General features: G+C 45.1%; 1 protein-coding gene across 1 annotated transcript in view; it reads left to right on the top strand.

Annotated features, from left to right (window-relative positions):
* The window catches only part of cwc27 (CWC27 spliceosome associated cyclophilin), a 304,456-nt gene extending 294,576 nt beyond the window's left edge, over positions 1-9,880 (top strand). Inside the window, exon 14 of the mRNA XM_078548949.1 lies at positions 9,520-9,880. Within this exon, the coding sequence (XP_078405075.1) occupies positions 9,520-9,682 (163 nt within the window). The 3' untranslated portion in view covers positions 9,683-9,880. The remainder of the gene's footprint in view (positions 1-9,519) is intronic.
* The last annotated feature ends 10,251 nt before the right edge of the window (positions 9,881-20,131 follow it).

Raw genomic sequence — 20,131 nt, 5'->3', positions numbered from 1 at the left:
AAATAAGAGAAACAGTTTCCACTAGCAGCAGGATGGGTAACTGTAAATTTAAGGTGATTGACAAAAGAACAGGGGTGAGATGAGGAAAATTTTATCTATGTAGCGAGTTGTTGCAATCTGGAATGCACTGCCTGAAAGGGTGGAGGTAGATGCAACAGTAACTTTCAAAAAGAGGATTAGATAAATGCTTGAAGGAATAAAAATTGCAGTGAATGGGAAAAGAGAGTGGGACTCATTGAATAACCCAAAGAGCCAGCATAGACACAATAGGCAGAACGGCTTCCTTTTATGCTGTAAAATTCTGAGTAAATGTTTGTTTAGCGGGGGGGAAAGAAGAGTTTTTTTTACTGTATAGGCAAAGATGCTATGACAGAAGTGAAATGGTAACAAACTCTGATGTTGATGCACAACCTGATAGCTTGGAGCTTCATGTGACAGCTACTGTGATATTCAGATTTTTGGGTGAATAAATTATTTAGTATATGCTGTTACACATTTTCCAATTAATATGTGGCATACTTTTTTTGCAGTAGTATTTTTACTAGTTTCTTCCACAGCACTAGTATCTCCATTGCACTTAACCTGTCTTCTTCCACAGCGTACAGAATTTTACTTTGTAACATCATAAATACTAACAGTGTAAACAAGTTTTACCTTAGTCTTGAAAGCACAAGACTGCCATCCCACTCCCAAACTACCCCTCAACTAACCGCCAACTACCCTCCAACCCCCCTGACTACCCCCACCCCCCAATTGACCACCAACCCACCCCCACTCTGGCCACCCTAACCCTCAGCCACTTACCTTACACACTTACCCTCTCCCTGGCTTCTCAAAGTAGATGGGACCTTTAAACTTAGCTGCTTGATGGCCACTACTGCTGTAAAAAGGGTGTGTGGTTTCACTTCCACCGACGTTGCTGCCCTGCACAGAAGACTCCCAGGTGCCGGTATGCTGCACATTTCTTAGCAGGCCCAAGTTGGTAGGCCAGGCAAAAAATGTGCAGCTCCCGACTAAGATAAGTAACAAGAAGTGGAGTGGCAATCCAACGGGCCCAATTCAATGCAGTAGTTGATAGGAGAACAATAAAATAGGAGAATGGAAGCATTGCAGAGGTTTAGAGCAAGAAGCAGTCAATAAATTTAGAGGCCCACTAACCAAATGTGGGTTATGGTAGATCAGACACTGGAAGTCAAGGCAGGGCCATGAGTGTAAGCTATTGCGTCTGTGTCTGTTTCTAAACATTCTCTCAAAGGAGATTACTTTTTTTCTCAAAAGCAAAGAAAACAAACTGTGTGGTTTGAGCCCATGTGTCACAGTACTGCAAATGTAACCGTTGACTGATATTGATAAGCACATGTAACACAGTAGGGTTTCTTAAGGAACTATAATTCTAAATGATGAAATTGGGAAGCTGTCAGCAGTATGACTGCTAAACCAATTAACATGCCTGTCACTGCCATAACAGGAGCTCAAAGCCATCCAGAATGTAATTGTGACATTCCAAATGTAGCATGCACACATATTTATCTATATGTGATTAATACCTGTTGCAATTGTCAAAATAACTATTCTGAATTAGTATAGGGGATCTTTAAGTCATTACTTATGGCTAACCAAAAAAAAAACAGCAAGGGACTTAATTTAATATAGGCAACAGGGCTCTCGCCCACTGGCTGAAGAGTTGGCAAGAGCCCTGTTGCTTCTTTTTGGAAAGGCCTGCTGCATTGAGTGCCAACCAAGCACTTAACTGGGCAATAGCAGGTCTTCCACAGGATGAAGGACCCCAGAGACTGAGGCCCCAGCAGTTCTTCATTGCTCAGCAGCGCCATTGGAGTGATAGTGGCTATTGCCAGTAGTGCACTCACCCAAGGGCTAGGATCACCGAGGGAACCAGGCCACAGGTGAGTAATGGCAGGAGAGGGACCATGGGATGGGGTTCATGGGGTGGCGAGGGGGGTCGGCAGCAAGGGGTGGTGGCTCTCAGTGGACCACCGCCCCATTCCCGATGCCAGGTCCCTCAATCAGGCACTGAGTGCCTTTGAAAGAGGGACACCAACTGGGCTTACTGCTTGAGCTTCCCGCATGGTGAGACCCTCACCCGCCACTGAGTGAATACCAGCAGCAGAGGGATGAGACCCTTAAGTGGGCATTAATTGCCCACTTAATGGCCTCAGTGGTGGCAAGGTTGAGAATGTTGTCCACGAGCTTTCCCGCCATGGCCTTAATCGGGGCAGAGGCAGGAAGACAACGGGTCCCCACCTGCTACCCTCCCACCTGATTAAATGCTCCCGCCACCAAACTTGCCACGGCAAAGGGCATTAAATTCGCCCAAGAGGTTGGTATGGCAGGTTAATGATTATAAGTATATTTAGAGAGAATGTAGCCAACTAATAGACAAAAATTGCAGATTATTTCAAAACTAAACAAAATAGTGTTCAAAAGTTTTGAATGTTGATTTGAAAAGCCTCTTGTGATCTAAATCAATGCCAAAACAGCTTGAAAACCAGAAAACTGAAAAAAAAATTGATGTAAAGATCCATGTCCAAGAAAACACTTAAAATTTTGCTGACCATTCTGGGAAACAGCAGCTAATATTCCATGCAGCTGGCATCAACTGACTGTCCAGCTGGATGGAATCCTGGGACATATGCAGCATAAAGGACCAATACCTTGTCATTGACCCAACAGTACATACGAATTAGAAGAAGTAGGCCATTCGGCCCCTCAGCCTGCTCCTGCCTACTCCTTTGTCATTCAAGAATCTATTCAACGCAGCCTTAAGAATATTCAATGACTCTGCCTCCACAACTCTCTGGGGAAGAGAATTCCACAGTCTAACGACCCTCTGAGAGAAAAAGCCTCTCATCTCCATCTTAAATGAGATTCCCCATATTTTTAAACTGTGTCCCCTAGTTCTAGATCTCCCTTAAGGGGAAACATCCTTTCAGCATCCACCCTGTCAAGTCCTCTAGGATTTTATATGTTTCAATAAGATAAGTAGAGGTGCCAGGGTTCAACCTCCCTTGACTGGTGACAATCTCCATCTAGTGAGACGATGGTTTGCACCGTAGTGGTCAACACTGTGTTACGCAATGTCTGGTATGGCTTAGGAGCCCCACCCTGGTATACCAGTCTCTGCCACATTTTCTGCAGAGGAAGACAGTGGGTTGAGAAGTGCACAATTCCCTGTACTCTGTTCTCTCTGAGCTCTCTTAGCCAACTGAGCTTTTCGTTTCTGCTTGCCTCTTCCAATGCCCTTCCAAAAAGTCAGCCACTAGAGGTCACAGCTGTCAGCGATTGTCTCCCAGTTGTCAGTGTCAACGACTACCGTCTTTATATTTCGCTTGTAGGTGTCCTTGTACCAGGTGTATGACATCCGGGGGCTCATGACTCAGTGGCCGAGTCAGCATACAGAAAGCCCTTGTGTATATGGCCATCATCCATCCAATGAATGTGGCCGAGTCAGCACAGACATCGTTGGCTTAGTAATGAGTGTATGCCGCTGGATTTAGTGCACTCCAGGATCTTTTAGTTGGTGACGTTGTCCTGACAAGAGAAGCCAAAGATATTCTGAGAGAGTGAAGGTGGAAACAGTTCATCCTTTTCTCCTGTCTAGCACGTGTTGTCCAGGTCTCACCACTGCTGAGGACGAAGGCTCAGTGGAATCGCAGTTTGGTGTTCTCATTCAGGTTGCTGTTGTTCCACATTCTGTTACTCAGTTTGGACATAACAGCTGCAGTTCTTGCGATGCGTGTATTGATTTCAACATCAAGTAACAGATTAGTGATTGTGGGGCTTAGATATGTGAAGTTGTCAACAACTTCCAGCATCACAATGTTCGTGCCAATAGATGACGGTATGGCAACATCCTGGACCATGACATTTTTCTTTCTGCTGCTGATGGTCAAATCAAACTCTTTACTGGCATGAGAGAGTCTTTCAATTTGCCACACAGGTGCTCCTCAGTATGGAATGTTAGTGCGGCGTCATCAGCATAGAACAACTCTCTGATGAAAACTTGGCACACCTTTGTCTTCAATCTCAGGCAAGCAAGGCTGAACAGCTTTCTGTCAGTACTGGTAAGCAAGCTGACACCTTCTAGATGACCTGAAGGCATACGACAGCAGCAAAAAGTAGAATATGCCAAACAGTGTCAGAACACAGCCCTATTTGACTCCACTGTGGATCTCAAAGCATTCTGATGTAGCCCCATCATAGCTGACCTTACCCATCATATTGTCATGAAAATAGGAGATCACATTGAGCAGCTTTGACAGGCAGCCAGTTTTCTCCATCAGCTTAAACAGACCACCTCTGCTCATATGGCCATATGCCTTGGTGAGATCGATGAAGGCATATATAGTGAATATATAGTGGTCTCCTTTGTTCACGGCATTTCTCTTGTAGCTGCTGGATTGAGAAGATCATGCCAACTGTAAATCCTCCAGTTCTGAAACCACACTGGGATTCGGAATAGATGCATTCAGTCAAGATCTGCAGTCTGACAAGGGCAGCATGGGCAAATACCTTGCTCACAATGCTCAGCAGGGAGATGCCTCAGTAGTTGTTGCAATCACTGCAATTGCCCTTGTTCTTTTACAGGGTCACAATCTTTGCATCACGCATTTCCTGGGACATTACCCCCTCCGTCCAGGAAATAGAGAAGCTTGTGCAGATGCTGCAGGAGTGCCGGTTTCCCATGCTTGATGAGTTCAGGCGGTATAGCCTTAAGTACCATCAGAGAACACATTCTTAACCATTTGTAGAGATTATATCATCGAATGCAGCAAGGTCCATCCAATGAAACCTATACCCTGCTCACGCATTTCCTCTGTACTTTTCCTTTGCCAGATGAATGTATAATTTTTTTCTTTCAGTGATCTACTCTTGCCAAGCCTTGTCTCTTGTAGGGATGCTATGTCAATGTTCAGTTCCATGTCAATCACAGCTGTCTTGCACATATTATCAACCAGCTGCAAGTCATCTGTCAGTCCCATGCACATGGTCTTGACGTTCCAGATTGCCAGTCGAAGAGTTGGCATCTTTCTTTCTTTTTTTGTCTGGTGCAATAGATTCCATCCACCGGTAGAGCAGAGACTCTAAGCCGCAAGCAGCCATTGAAGCAGATGGAGAGCGGCAGGTCAGCACCTTACTAACCAGGGGTTGCCTGACTTGAGGTGGGTGATGCCTGATCAGTGAGATATGATGGCCCTTCCTACTGAGGGAGACAGCCCGTAGCACCTGTTCTCTACGCCACTCGAGTTGGGCTTATCACTCGTAACTGCTGTCTGTGTTATGTTAACACTCTGCAGCAAAGCTGGAAATTTCTGGAGATCCCAGCTGTCCAAAACGTCAGGGTCCCCCTCTCACCCTCTACTGTTGAGTCCAAAGGAATGCAAAGCATTACGTTTGGCACTGGTTTGATTGTGGGAGATTTTTAATATTCTTTCACAGGGTATGGTTGTCGCTGGCTGGACCAGCATTTATTGCCCATCCCTAATTGTCCTTGAGAAGGTTGTGGTGAGCTGCCGCCTTGAACTGCTGTAGTCCATGTGGTGTAGGAACACCCACAGTGCTGTTAGGAAGGGAGTTCCAGGATTTTGACTCAGCAACAGTGAAGGAACGGCAATAAGTTCCAAGTCAGGATGATGTGTAGCTTGAAGGGGAACTCGCAGGTGCTGTGTTCTCATGCATCTGCTGCTCTTGTCCTTCTAAGTGATAGAAGTTGTGGATTTGGAAGATGCTGTCGAAGGAGTCTTGAATTGCTGCAGTGCATTTTGTAGATGGTATATACTTGCCACTGTGTGTCAGTGGTGGAGGGAGTGGATGTTGAAGGTGGTGGATGGGGTGCCAATCGAGCAGGCTGCTTTGTCCTGGATGGTGTTGAGCTTCTTGAGTGTTGTTGGACCTGCACTCAAGAGTTTCTGGAAAGATTATATATTTAGATATCAGTCTACCTTTGGGCTCCATTCCAGGTATTTTTTTTTATGGCTTATTCCCTTAGCCTTCAACTCTCCCAAACTACCCATAAGACAGTGGAGCTATTCGCCTGTCACTGGGAGTTTGTTTAATGAGTGCCAGGGCGTGTCCACACTGCACACTTGGGGCCAAACCTCCTCCGAGTTTCTCTGATGCTTTAGTCTGGGGCCATGAGGGACCCAGTTTCGTTGTGTCACCATGAGGAGGCACAGCTGAGAACTTGCCGATGGAGAGGCTGTATACTGACAAAGAGAGACTTACACATTTGGCTGGCTTGAAGACTGGGGACAGTATTCAACTAAATCTGCACAGGGCATGGTCAATGGCGTTAGCTGCTGCACAAGTTGGAGACGAGGGACGACCCGAAGTACAATTGTGGCCCTGAATCCAGAACATGAAGCACATCACATCAACCTCCCCATTAAGATCTTTTGTAGGAGGCACCTTATTTCTTCACTCAGCACCTCAGGAGGCTATCTTGTAGTGAGCCAAACTACACATCTCATTATAAGCTTTCACACGACAGTGATAGTGGTAGTACAATGCAGATTCCTGCAAAACTTACCAGCCATTGCACGTCTTTTATCTTGTACCTTTTATTGCCAAACTAGTTTTAAAATCCTGTAGCTAATAAGCCATAAGCTTCAATAAAAGCTTCTTATGTAGAGATTTATTGGCTGCCTTCTGATAATTGAAGATATTCATTGAATAGCTCTGATTTACTGGATTAACTTACTATTGCAAAGAATTTGACCAGATTTGTTAGATATGATCTACTGCTTATTAAAATGATGTTAGCTTTTTCTAATGGCCTCAGTGAACAGTTATAGCATCCTGTATATTCCTCTCGAGTATTTTCCTAGCTACAGATATTAGGCCGTTTCATGACTTTTAGGTCAATGCTACACTTTTTTAAAAAATCCTGGACCACATTTACTTTCCTTCTATGATGTAAAGGTAGCCCAGATTGAAAATACCGTAATCTAAAAAGAACCTTTACACTGCTGTTACATGGACAGGAATCATGGACATTGAAAATTGCAACCATGCATTTATATGAGTGAGGGATGTGTGATTGTGTGAGAGAGAAAGCTTATTAATTTTTCTCCCTGATACATTGTAGTACATTGTGGAATCATCTATGAAGATAGCTATGTAAGCTGGCCCCTTCTGGCATTCAAACGTTTGACCACATGAGTGAGAAATAAGAGACCTAATGGCCTGGATTTTGCGGTCTGTCAAAAAGTGACGGTGCTCACTGGTGACCTCAAAGAGAGCTGTCCACAAAGATCTATTGATCAAGTAAGCTAAGCAGCCAATCATAAAGTCATTCTGGCACAGAAGGAGACCATTCAACAAGCAGGCTCTCTGTAGAGCAATTCAGTCAGCCCCATTCCCCCATAATATCCCCTTGGCCCTGCAAGTTTAGTTCCCTCAAGTATCTATCCAATTTCCTTTTGAAATCATTCATCACTCCTTCAAGGTGTCATCATTCCCAGCAGTTCCCAATGATAAATACTGGTTTAAGACTGGTGCACAGCCCAATGATTCATGCATTCCATATAGCTACCCATCTAATATCCTGAACTCTTAATTGCCTTTGGGGTGACCATTCCTGGAACATACAATGTTCCATCCTCCCTGATGCTCCACAGTGACTCCAGCTGCCCCTCAAGCTTGGAAACTCTGAGCTTGAGTCCAAGCAGCTGGAGACACTTTCTACACACATGGTTCTCCAAGACGGACAAAGTATCCTGACATTCCCAGTTGGCGCAGGAGTTGCAAGGAACATGCCCTGGCTGCCCATCCACGCTCTAAAGAAAACTAGATTTTAGAATCTAGTTAGTACCTTGTGTAAACTACAAATTTTAATTAATGCCTGTAAACCTGCACACTGCTAATACTTATGTTATTAATTCATTTGCTGTTATAAATACCCAGATTGAAAATTTTTAATTTCCCAGCTCCTAATTTAAACAAATGTCCTAGTTTAGAGCGAACAAGAGAAAAATACTCACCGACCAATCAATTGCCTGCTTTCTGGTGATGCCACACTTTGAGTTTGCTTTTCTCGTTTCGAACACGTTCACGCTGACTTCCCCTGACTCCCTGCTGCTGCTTTTAATTGTGGGTCACCAGCACTGTCCTCATTCAGGCTCGCTTGCTCACTCTGACTTTCGCTGACTTCTCCTGACTGCCCACCGCTGTTTTTACCTGTGGGTCTCTGGCACTGTCCTCTCTCAGGCTTGTTCACTCTGACTCAAACTGAAAATTTCTCATAGATTGGAAACCAAGGACTGCTGTTAACTTGCTGTGTTGATAAGGTACCTTTGAAGCCTTGGTAAATGATCACGTTACTTTCTCTCGTAAAAGTACAGATATAAATGTTGTCAATATCCTGCATCTACATTAAATCATAATTTTGAGCTCCAAGGTGCAAATTTTGTTTACTCCCAGACACAAGGTATAGAATTTTGCTTGACTAAGTAACTAGTATTTCATCATTGATACGGTTATAAGTTTCAATTAAAGGATTCAGGACAGTACTAGAATCTTAAAAGGACATTTTCTCCCCTTGGCTCTATGGATGTTGGGGGAAGAAAGAAGAGAAGTCACCAAGGATGTGGAAATCCCTGCCTTGTTGGGATCTAATGTATGTCAAATGTTTTTGCTCATATCAGCAACAAATATTAGCCTAATGTCACTAAAATATCTGTGACATGAAGCAGGACTGAAAATGGTGCATTCAAAAATGATCCTAACTTTAATAATTAATAGCTTTAAAGTATTTTCTCCAGTTACTCACCACAATATGCTACCATTACCATTTGGGGAAATAACAAGTATCATATTTTCATAGCGCTACCTAGTACTAGTATACCAAATCAAGATCTATTGCTAGTTAGTGGTGATGCAACTGTTCCTGGTGTTGTAACAGTAGAAAGCAAGTCCAATAGTTAGATCCATGGTGAATATCACTTAAAAAGCTTTGAGGGAGTAAATGTTTGTTCCACAATTGGTAACTTGCCGCTCTGAGGAAAATCACCTGGGCCCTAGTTACAGGGAATCCATCTGAATATATTTTTAGTTTACTTATGGCATAATTTTAGGTGTGCTAACTGGGCATTCAGTGCTGTATTTGGACCATGCCTAGGGATCATATTGTTGCACAAATGTTTATTTTGTTCAGAATACTGTAGAGGTACATAAATTTAGAACTGTACACCAGCTGTGTTTGTTATTTTCTAATTAGTGGATTACATGCATTAAAACTTTCTTTGGTGTATAACTGAAAGATGAATGCAACCTAAATTATGTTTAATACTTCTTGAGTCTGACCAGTGTCAGTGTTTAATTAATTCTCTTGAAGTTTTGTTTACATAGAATATTTAACATTGTATGTCAACATAATCATGGATGAATAAAGCTATTATTGTATTTCAACGTGCTACTGTATTAAGTTTATTAGATGCAAGTGATCATATAGGGGAATTTTATATGCTCACATCATGTTTGTCTGATTTCCTTCTAATCTAGGATGTCGCACGTCCTCCAGTTTGAGGAGCAAACGAGAAAAGTAAAAGATGCAAACATGCAGGATGAAGACACGTTTGAAATACATGATCCCCGGAATCCAGTGAACAAAAGGAGGAGGGAAGAAAGTAAAAAGATCATGAAAGAGAAGAAAGAGAGAAGATGAACCCCCACTCCTGCATGAATAGAAGTTGCATGTAACTGATAAGTTCTGCCCTAGTAATATTGCACTAGGTGATGTCTGCTAGTATATAGGCAGCTTGATGCAGTCTGTATTATCACAAACTTGCAAGATGATTCTTACTGAAAGAATAAATTTTCTAATGATTTTCCTCAATAGATAGGTAATAAATTTTATTATAGCAATATTGCTGTTCTTCCGCAGTTCATATTATATTGCAGAATATTTTAACCCTCTTATTCATAAGTTACAGTTTGTCGATCTTTGTAAGGCCAAGTGACATAACTGCAGGAATACTCTGTACATGATCACAGTTTCATTTTTCATTCATCATCCTTCACACGCCAGAGGAATAAAGCCTAGATTGGTAGGATCTGAAAAAGAAACTACATACAGAGCACACACATCATGACATTGTAGAATGACAGGCCATACAAATAGTGTAATTTAATGTCTTCCCCTGAGGCAAGTTTGGAGGTAGGGGAAGCATTTAAGGGGTAGGGGAAGCCCCGATTAAGTCTGGGGTGGAAAAGTTCATTGATGGCCTTTCCGCCCTACTGCCAATGAGTACCTTAAGTGGGCAATTAATGCCCACTTATAAGGGCCTTATGCCACCGCCGCTAGTATTCAACCAGCAGCAGGCTGGCCAGTTGGCATGCACAGAGCCTGAAAAGCAAGCCCTGTTGTAGTTGCTTGCCACCTCCCAGGGGGTCCCTCGTTCAAAGGCACTCAGTGCCTGACTGAGGGACCTGGCATCGGGAGGGGGAGACCCACAGAGAGAGAGACCCACCTTCTAGAGCTTTCTTCTGACCCCACCCACTTCCCCCTCTCCCACGACCCCCACCCAACGACACTCTCGCCCACCCTCATTCATCTGTGACCTGGGTCCCTCAGCGATCTAAGGCCTCTCCCTGGGTGCATCAACCTGGTCCTCTGTCACCGCCGAGGAAGCAGCTGGCCCACAGGAGGACAGCCAGAGCAAGCCAGGTCCCCCAAGGCTTCAGCTTTCCAGAGGACCCACGCCAAAGTCATTAGAGGCAACAGGGCCAACCATTGCACAGGCTTTCTCCACCCCTGCTGTGGACGTCAGGGCAACACCTAGAAGTCTAAGGCGCAGAAAAGTTAAGAAATTCTGATCACAGTTGGTTGCATGGGTGAACACACTTTGTCACTTTACAATCTGATAATGTATTCACTTTCGTTGAATAATGTGTAATGGTGTCTTTCAGCTTCATTGACAAGATTCGAGAGACCTCCCACTGCATCTCCACACCCCCCACACACACACCCCCTTACCAACAGTTCAGCTACACGCAGCCAACCCATGAGTGATTCTGGAGGGAGCAGAATGTGGGTGTGTGGCACAGCCTTTTTGAGCCTCATGCAAGCACCTTCCCACGCAAGCGGGATCCTACCCACTCACACTCATCTCAATGTCCTGAGCATTTTCAATGCTGCCAGGTGGGGTTCGCTTTCAGTTGACCATCAGAGCTGACCTGAATCTCTGCCCACCCACTGACCACATGCAGCACCTGTTTTCACCCACCGCAACTCTCATTTCACTTTCAATTTAGCAAGAATGGTAATGCTTCAGTTTTTCTTGCAATCCCTTGTCCTTTCCCCTCCACCAGTCACCCATTTCCTTCCCTCATCACTGTCGACCAACCCCCGGCATTACCTTCCACCTCCCCACCAGCCAAAGCCCTTTTCTTTCGGGAACAAAAACAAAAAATGCTTGAAAAACTCAGCAGGTCTGGCAGCATCTGTGGAGAGAGAAACAGAGTTAATGTTTCGAGTCCATATGACCCTTCTTCAGAGCATTTCTTTTCTTTCATGGATGTCCAGGTGAACGTGCACATTCCCTCCTGAAAATCCCACCCCCCCGTCCACATTCATCTCCCCAATCTCCTCCTTACCACCCCCAGGGTCCGTATCTGCCTCTGAGTCCCCACGAACCACCCTCGCCGTCCCTTCTACCGATATTGTCGCAGTCCCACCCTACCGCCTCACTCTGCCCTCGGTCATTCACACCATTCCCTCCTACCACCCCCACCCTCAATTTGCTCCCCAGGAGGCAGTTACGGACTCAATAGAGTCCACCCTTGCACGTTCACCTGGATGTACCCCATTGGAACTCCTTTCCCCCTTGGAACTCCCCCAGACTCCCACCCCACCCTCTTGGAACACCTTCCCCACCCTGGATTCTTTTTCACCCACCCCCAGCCCTTTAGTCCTTCCCCGTTCCTGATGCCTTCCTCCAACCTTAGTTCTTCCGCCACACTTACTCCATCCCCTCGCCAGACTCCTTCCTCCACCCTTACTTCTTCCTCCAGCTTTACCCCTTCCCCCCTCCTCACCCCTTTCTCCAGCCATACTTCTTTCTCCAGCCATACTTCTTTCTCTACTCTTGCTCCTTCCCCTCTCCGGACTCCTTCCAGCACCACCACCCCTCCCCCCGCTCCAGACTTCTTCCCTCTCCCCTCCAGACTCCTTCCCTTACACCTTCCTCCCCCTTACACATACCTCCCCAGTTGCTGTCTTCTCCCTAATTACCCCCTCCTTCCCCCATAATTCCTACCTCCTCTCCCAACTTCACCCACCTGACACCTTCAATCCTCCACTCCCAACCTCATTCCCCCCCCTCCCCACCAACTTCAACTCCCCCTGACACACCTTCCTCTCCCAGTCGATCCTAGACCTTCCTCTCCCACCATCTGGTACATCTTACTCTCCCAAACACAGCTAGACCTTCCTCTTCACCCCCTTGACAATCATCCGTTGTGAGCAGACCCTCAATGATGACTTTCCACCTTTCATGAGCTGCTTCGCGGTGGAGTCATGTCCATGTGAATCCACCCAGCATGCCATGGGCGTTCCTCCAGGGTCCCGTTGCTGTCAGGCTTGAACTTCATCTGCTCCTCGGATGTCCGCAATGTGAGCAAGGCCCTGACAGTAAGTCCTGACTTCTGCACGTCATACTTGTCAAGATGTGTTCTGCACTGGCGTGTTTTCCTGCCGACATGGTTGGATGATCCAGCGTTTGGGGATGATTCCAGCGGGCTGGGCTTATATTGATATGCAGACATATTACAATGAGGCTCCCGATGTCCAACGGCAGGAAATGCAGCCCACCATTGACGAGCAGAGTGGACGATTACAAACAGTTTGACGACGTCATGAAACTGATTTTTGGCCTTCTCGCTTTATTGGCTGCTCACACTGCTGAGCACGTCCGATGCCAGCGGGCACGGAAAATTCCACCCAATGTTTCTGCAGACCTGAGCACGAGTGCCTCATGAATGGAGTAGGCAACGTTGCCTTCATCCTGGCAATCAGGCAACTAAGAAGGAGAAGGGCCCGTTGCCGTCAGGTTGGGCTAAGGGAAGAGCCTCACCCCGATGAACAAGGGCCAGCAGGGCTCCCTGAAGTCCCAGAAGCTGAGGCTGATAGAGCCATTGAGCAGAGCTGTCTGGCAAGAGCAAGGGTGTACAGAAGACGTCTCTCATACCTGCAGATGAGCAAGAGACAGTGCTGGAGATGTCTTCTTATGTCTAGGGATGCGGTGTTTCACATGTGCCACATTCTCCAGAGACTGGGAAGCCACCCATTGCCAGTGGCTCTAAAAGCGATGGCCACTCTGAACTTCTTCATGAGTGGCTCATTCCAGGGCTCCACTGGGGATCTCTGCAGGATTTATCAAGCATCTGCTCACAAATATATTCGAGAGTTTACAGACGCCCTATTTAGCAAGGTGCACAGTTATGTCCAGTTTTCCTTAGATGAAGACAGCCAGGATGCCAGAGCAGTGGGATTTGCCATGATCTCCAGATTCCCACAGGTGCAGGGTGCGATCGACTGCACACATGTGGCTTTAAGAGCTCCCTGGAGACAGCCACTACAATTCACCAACAGGGAAGGGTTTCACTCTCTCAATGTGCAGCTGGTCTGCCACCACCAGAAGCAGATAATGCAGGTATGTGCGAGATATCCTGGAAGCTCTCACAACTCATACATCTTCTGTCACTCGCAGATGCCACAGGTCTTCAAGGGCCCTCAGCACATCCAAGGTTGGCTCCTCGGTGACAAAGGCTACCCGCAAAGGATGTGTTTGATGTGCTTGTCGGCCACAAAGTGTATCAGAGGAGAGGTATAACGTTGCTCATTCTGCAACACACTCACCGATTGACCAGACCATTGGCAATCTGAAGATGCATTTTCGATGTCTGAACAGGTCAGGCAGTGTTCTCCAGTACTTATCCCCAGACGGTCTCCTGCATCATTGTGGCTTGCTGAGCTCTACACAACCTGGCTCTCCAAAGGGGGATATCTTGCCAGAACAAGAGTTGGTAGAGTTGCACATCTCCTCCTTCAATGAGGGCAAAGAAGCTGAGGTTCCAGAGGAAAAGGCCATAGCACGGGCCAGATGAGACAGGCATGCACAGGACATACTTATAGCCACCAGATTCCAGGAGGATGATGCTAACTAGCTCATACATGCCCCTTTTACTAGTGCCCCCCACCTTTCCACCTTGGTTGTGTAAAGCACTCATTACCAGGCCTCTGTTTGGGGTGTCCCATGCTGCCTAGCCATAGCATTTGTGGGCCCAAAAGAAAATTACACTCCAACTGAGCCTTAAGGACCCCAATCGTTGTTGATAAAGAGCACACATTAGATGTCTCAGAGACTTGCTCTGATTCCATTCGAGACCTCCATATTTTCATTCCAATGGTCTGACGAATGCACACGGAACCCAGGCACACTGAGGTGATGGTAAGTTGCACATTATCATGTTGATTGACCATCTCAGAGCTGGCAGAGGGTTAATGTGATGACACACTAGCCAGATTTTTTGGCCCAGCGCTGCATCCTCCCAAGTCCAAGTCAGGCATCTGCAGCCTCTGCAGACAACTCTTAGGTCATACAGTTTTAACCATCTAGCAAAAATCACAAGCTCAACGTGTCGGGGAGGTCCATAACTCTAAATCATGGAAGGCGGGGACTAATGTGGAGTGATTTTCAGATGTACACGCGGACATGAGATAAATATTGCAGGCAGACAGGAGCACTTAAAAGGTCCGAGTTTGGGTTCATATGTGAAGCTCACTCAAGGCTTATAGAAAGTACATGGAGGCCAAGGAAAGATTCTCAGACTTCATGAGCGCGGCCATTCAATCCTGCAAGTTCCACATTGAGCACTTTACAATGCAGAAGCATCGGGGGACTAAAGCAGCCTCCAGGCTCTAAACTCATGAAGCAACATCAGATGAACCTCTGAAGCAGGCCTCAGAGATGCCTTGACCAACCACAACTTTCTTAGAGGCTTCACTCATGTCGATACTGCGCAGAGAATGGTCAGGCACTGTAATGAGATGGTTCTAGACACCATAAAGTGCAGGCAGACGATGGGACATCTGGGAGGGGTGGGGGGGCATCTGACATTTGACAGGCCACAGAGTGTTTCATCAGATAGAAGAAGCAGACACAACATGAAAATGCTACCTTTCTGCTCTTAGTATTTCTTAATTTTCTTACCCTGCCGGCTCTCAGGATCTTACCGCCATAATCTAGACCTTGGTGTGCAGGGGACAATTTCAAAGTCTGTGGAGGACACAAATTTGGGAGAATTGTAAACTGTGAGGAGGACAGTGTAGAGCTTCAAAAGGACATTGACACATTGGTGGAGTGGGCAGATAGGTGGCAGATGAAGTTCAATGCAGAGAAGTGTGAGGTAATACACTTTGGTACAAAGAACATGGAGAGACAGTATAAAATAAAGGATACTATTCTAAACCGTGTGTAGGAGCAGAGAGACGTGGATGTATATGTACATAAGTCATTAAAAGTGGCAGGACAGACAGAGAGAAATGTTTCTAAAGCATACAGTATTCTAGGCTTCATTAATAGGGTACAAGAGCAGGGAGATTATGATGAACTTATATAAGACACTGGTTAGACCTCAGCTGGAGTATTGTGTACAGTTCTGGGTGCCACACTATAGGAAGGATGTGAACGCATTGGAGAGAGTGCAGAAGAGGTTTACGAGAATGTTTCCAGGGATGAGGCACTTAAGAGGAAAGATTGAAGAAGTTGGGACTGTTTTCCTTGGAGAGGAGGAGGCTAAGAGGAGACTTCATGGGAGGTGATGGCATAGTGGTATTGTCGCTGGGCTAGTAATTCAGAGACCCAGGGTAACGTTCTGGGGACCTGGGTTCAAATCCCACCACAGCAGATGGTAGAATTTGTATTCAATAAAAATCTGGAATTAAAAGTCTAATGATGACTGTGAATCAATTGTTGTATCTGCTGTCCTTACCTGGTCTGGCCTACGTGTGACCCAGAGCAATGTGGTTGACTCTTAAATGCCCTCTGAACAAGGGAAATTAGGCAATAAATGCTGGCCTAGCCAGCATCACATGATGCTAAATAGAAGTTTTCAAAATCACGAGCAGATAGGGAGAAACTGTTCACGCTCGTAAACAGATCGAGAACCAGAGGTCACAGTTTTAAAGTGTTTTGGGAAAGAAACAAATGTGAGATGAGAAAAATTTTTTCACACAGCGAGTAGTTAGGGTTTGGAATGCACTGCCTGGAAGTATGTTGGAGGCGGGATAAACTGAGGCATTCAAGAGGGCATTGGATGATTATTTAAATAGAAACAATGTGCAGGGGTACATGGAAAAGGCAAGATATTGGTACTAAGTTAAAATGCTCAGAGAGTCGGTGCAGACACGGTGGGCCGAATGGCTCCTTCTACACCATAACAATTCTGTGATTTTGTGCTACTTCTAGGTTCTTCCCCAACATCCACAGCAGAGGTGGAGGCAGCCTGCTGACTGCTACGCCCTGTTGTCTGTGATGATCTTGGCTGGCTTCCTCTAGAGGGCCGAGGTCTGGAGGGCCCAGCCTGCTTTGGGTCTCCTTCTGTGGGGCAGGCGCACCATCCTCGGCCTTTGGAGCTGCAGATGATGGAGTCACAGACAGAGGGGTTTGGGATCAGCTGGACACTCTCAGAGTCACCTGGATGTCCCCGGGGTGTCCAGCTGACAGTCTTCCTTCCTATGGATGCCCGAGGGTCCCTGCCTGACACATGTTGATGGGCTGGCTGCTGGTGGGCCCCTTCCTTTTGCTGCTGCTGCCTGCCAAAGAGAGAAGAGATAACGAGTGATTGGCTGCATAGTCACCAACGTTACAAAGCACTCAGTTTTGTCGGGTGAACATTGAGCTGTTGATGGGTCCTCACTGGCTTGGGAGACACCGGTCTCACCCCTGGCGCAGACACTGTCCCAGTCCTCGCCAGCCAGCTCTGCCATGTGTTCTTCAAAGATGTTGAGGGACCTGAACTCAGGCATCCCCGCTCCAGTCTTAGATTAACAGAATATGGACTGGTTAGTTTTAGATGGCAGAAGGAAAACTGCTTGTGATGTTTAGGTAAAAGGTTAATCCAATTACACGTTACATCTCTGCTTCGTAGATTATATAAAGGACTGATTCAGTCAAATTTGGAATTCTCGGCAACTGTGACAACATAAAAATAACTACAAGAATACAGGATAACCAAACAAGCCTCACAGAATTTATTTCCAGCCTGTTCATTATCCTTATATTTAGAGAATAGCTGTAAGATTTTCACAGCACCATTCAAGTCAGAAACAGAAACTATAATAACTGAAGATATACAAATGGTAGCATATTGCTAGTTGCAACACTGAGACCTGTGGGAAGTAATGGATAAACTAGCAACTCCACGCAGCTATTTACAGGCTGAAGTGAACTCCAGAAAACAAAAACATTGACTTGTAATGAGGGATATCAAAGATCAAATAATTTAGCAGCTGCTGCTTAGGCTGCTGGATCACAGCACATCTGTTCAGAAGAGATAAGAACAAGAGGGAATAACAGCTGAAAGATTTTAAAATACAGAAGTGGCCATCTAATAGGTGAAATTGGTTAGAAGTAAATATCCAACATACAAATTTTTGTGTAGGCAGAGACTTAACATGCAGATCTAAGTTGCCTCCTGGAAACTATGGTATAGACAAAGCACAGATAGTAAAAATAACACAAAAATATCACATGCAATCTGGGGGGTACAGAAAGTTCCTCAGAGTTCCAATGGGGTACAAAGATTAATGAATAGGTGATTGAAAGCCGAAGAACTGTGGGAAGGATGTTCACCGAGATACAGAAAAGGAAATTTTGGGCTTTTGCCAGAGGGGAGGAGACTACCTAGACAAATCAGTCATGCTGGGCAAAATGGGAAGACAAAGGCTAAGAAGAAAACTAAGGAAAATTGCTAGATAAGATAAAGAACTAGGATTGTCAATCAAAATGCCAATAACAACAGCTTGGTACAGGATCATGTGCATGGTTGCCTATCTTCACATGACTGATGCACAGATAAAGGAAGATATTTAGGTGATGTCTGCAAAAAACGCAAGTCAGTTCAGCATCACTCAGCTATTTTTCTCAAAACTTGGTATTTTGATTTGCTAATATAGACAGGTCAATCAGTACCATTTTAAATCTAACACCCAGTTATTAAGTTACAATTGAAGCTGGCTCCAAGAACTATTTTAACAGGTGTAACATCAGTTCACAGCAAATATCAGCAAAGCACACAATATTCTTGTTTTGTTTTGTGGTCTGTATTTACTAGCTTACATAATCAAATGTACACGACCAATCTTGCATGCAGAGTGAATGAACATTAACATATTTTTGATATAGTTACACTAAAAAGATTCTACATGTTTATAATTGAATATGTACAAAGTGTTCTATCGTTTTTATCAAAATTCTACAAAATAATTTTTAAAATTGCTTTCAATAAATGTCAACTTAAAATATAGGGAGTGATATTTGTTTGGATCGCATATCAGACAGGCGGAGTACGCATTGCACCTTTCCAAAGGAGTTGGTTTGAGGCATTTTCCTAATTGGCCTAATTTAAATGAAAAAGTGGCAGAAAACTTCTCTTCTCAGTGTTGCAGTGCAGGAAAAAGGTTTAATGGTGTGGGCACAATTTACTGACCTTTGTTCCATATCTCTTGATGTCCGGAACTAAAACCTAGCAACCTCAATCTTGAAAATGTCAACTGACCGAGAATCTGCAGCCTTTTATGGGAAAGGTTTCCAGATTTCCACCATGCTTTGCGTGAAAAATTGCTTCCTGATTTAATTCCTAAATGGCCTTATTCTAATTGTAAGATTATGCCTCATTTGTTATTCACTCCCTGACTAAAGGAAGTAGTTTCTATGTATCTACCCTACCAAATTGCTTTATCTTTTAAAGACCTCAATTAGATCACCCCTCATCTTCAAACTCACGAGATTACAAGCCAGGTTTTTGCAGCCTTATCCTCACAATATAAGCTTTTACACCCTGATGTAATTCTGGCCAATCTGCTCCATCCAAGGCCAATATACTTGAGGTTCGGTGCCCAGAACTGAACACTGTCCTTCACGTGTAGCATGAACATTCCTTCGCTATAAAACAGTGCATCATCTGACTTATTGAAAAATGTCATGGGAGATTTACTGATATGTGTGTGTTTTTATAAATAGGCCCAAGTCTTGGATGACAGGGCCTCTTCCGAATCCATTTCTGAAGAGTGTAAATTTCTATTGATAGCTGCCATTGCTTCCTGTTTGTTTTGTTTTGTTTTAATTCATTCATGGGTTGTGGGCATCGCTGGTTGGGCCAGCATTTATTACCCATCCCTGACTACCCTTGAGAAATTGGTGGTGAGCTGCCTTCTTGAACCGTTGCGATCCACATGGTAAAGGTACATCCACAGTGCTGTTAAGGAGTTCCAGGATTTTGACCCAGTGACAGTGAAGGAACAGCGATATACTTCCAAGTCAGGATGGTGAGTGACTTGAGGGGAACTTCCAGGTGATGATATTCCCATGTACCTGCTGCCCTTGTCCTCCTAGATGGTAGTGGTCATGGGTTTGGAAGATGCTGTCTAAGGAGTCCTGGGGAATCCCTGCAGTGCATCTTGTAGATGGTACACACTGCTTCGGTGGTGGTGGAGAGAGTAAAGATTTGTGGATGGGGTGCCAATCAAGAGGGCAGCTTTGTCCTGGATGGTGTCAAGCTTCTTGAATGTTGTTGGTGCTGCACTCAGTGGAGACCATTGATCTGTGCCTTGTAGATGGTGGACAGGCTTTGGGGAGTCAGGGGGTGAGTTACTCACTGCAGTAATGGTAACCCCCAGGATGTTGATAGTAGGGATTCAGTGATGGTAATGTCATTGAATGTCAAGGGGCGATGGTTAGATTCTCTCTTGTTAGAGATGGTCATTACCTGGCATTTGTGTGGCGCGAATGTTACTTGCCACTTGTCAGCCCAAGCCTGGATATTCTTCAGGTCTTGCTGCATTTGGACATGGACTGCTTCAGTATCTGAGGAGTCGTGAATGGTGCTGAAC

This window comes from Cetorhinus maximus, chromosome 1 (assembly GCF_964194155.1).
Source record: "Cetorhinus maximus chromosome 1, sCetMax3.hap1.1, whole genome shotgun sequence".
NCBI classification, from domain to species: Eukaryota; Metazoa; Chordata; class Chondrichthyes; order Lamniformes; family Cetorhinidae; genus Cetorhinus; species Cetorhinus maximus.
The sequence above is the reverse complement of the archived record's forward strand: the minus strand, read 5'-3'. Positions and strand labels throughout refer to the sequence as shown.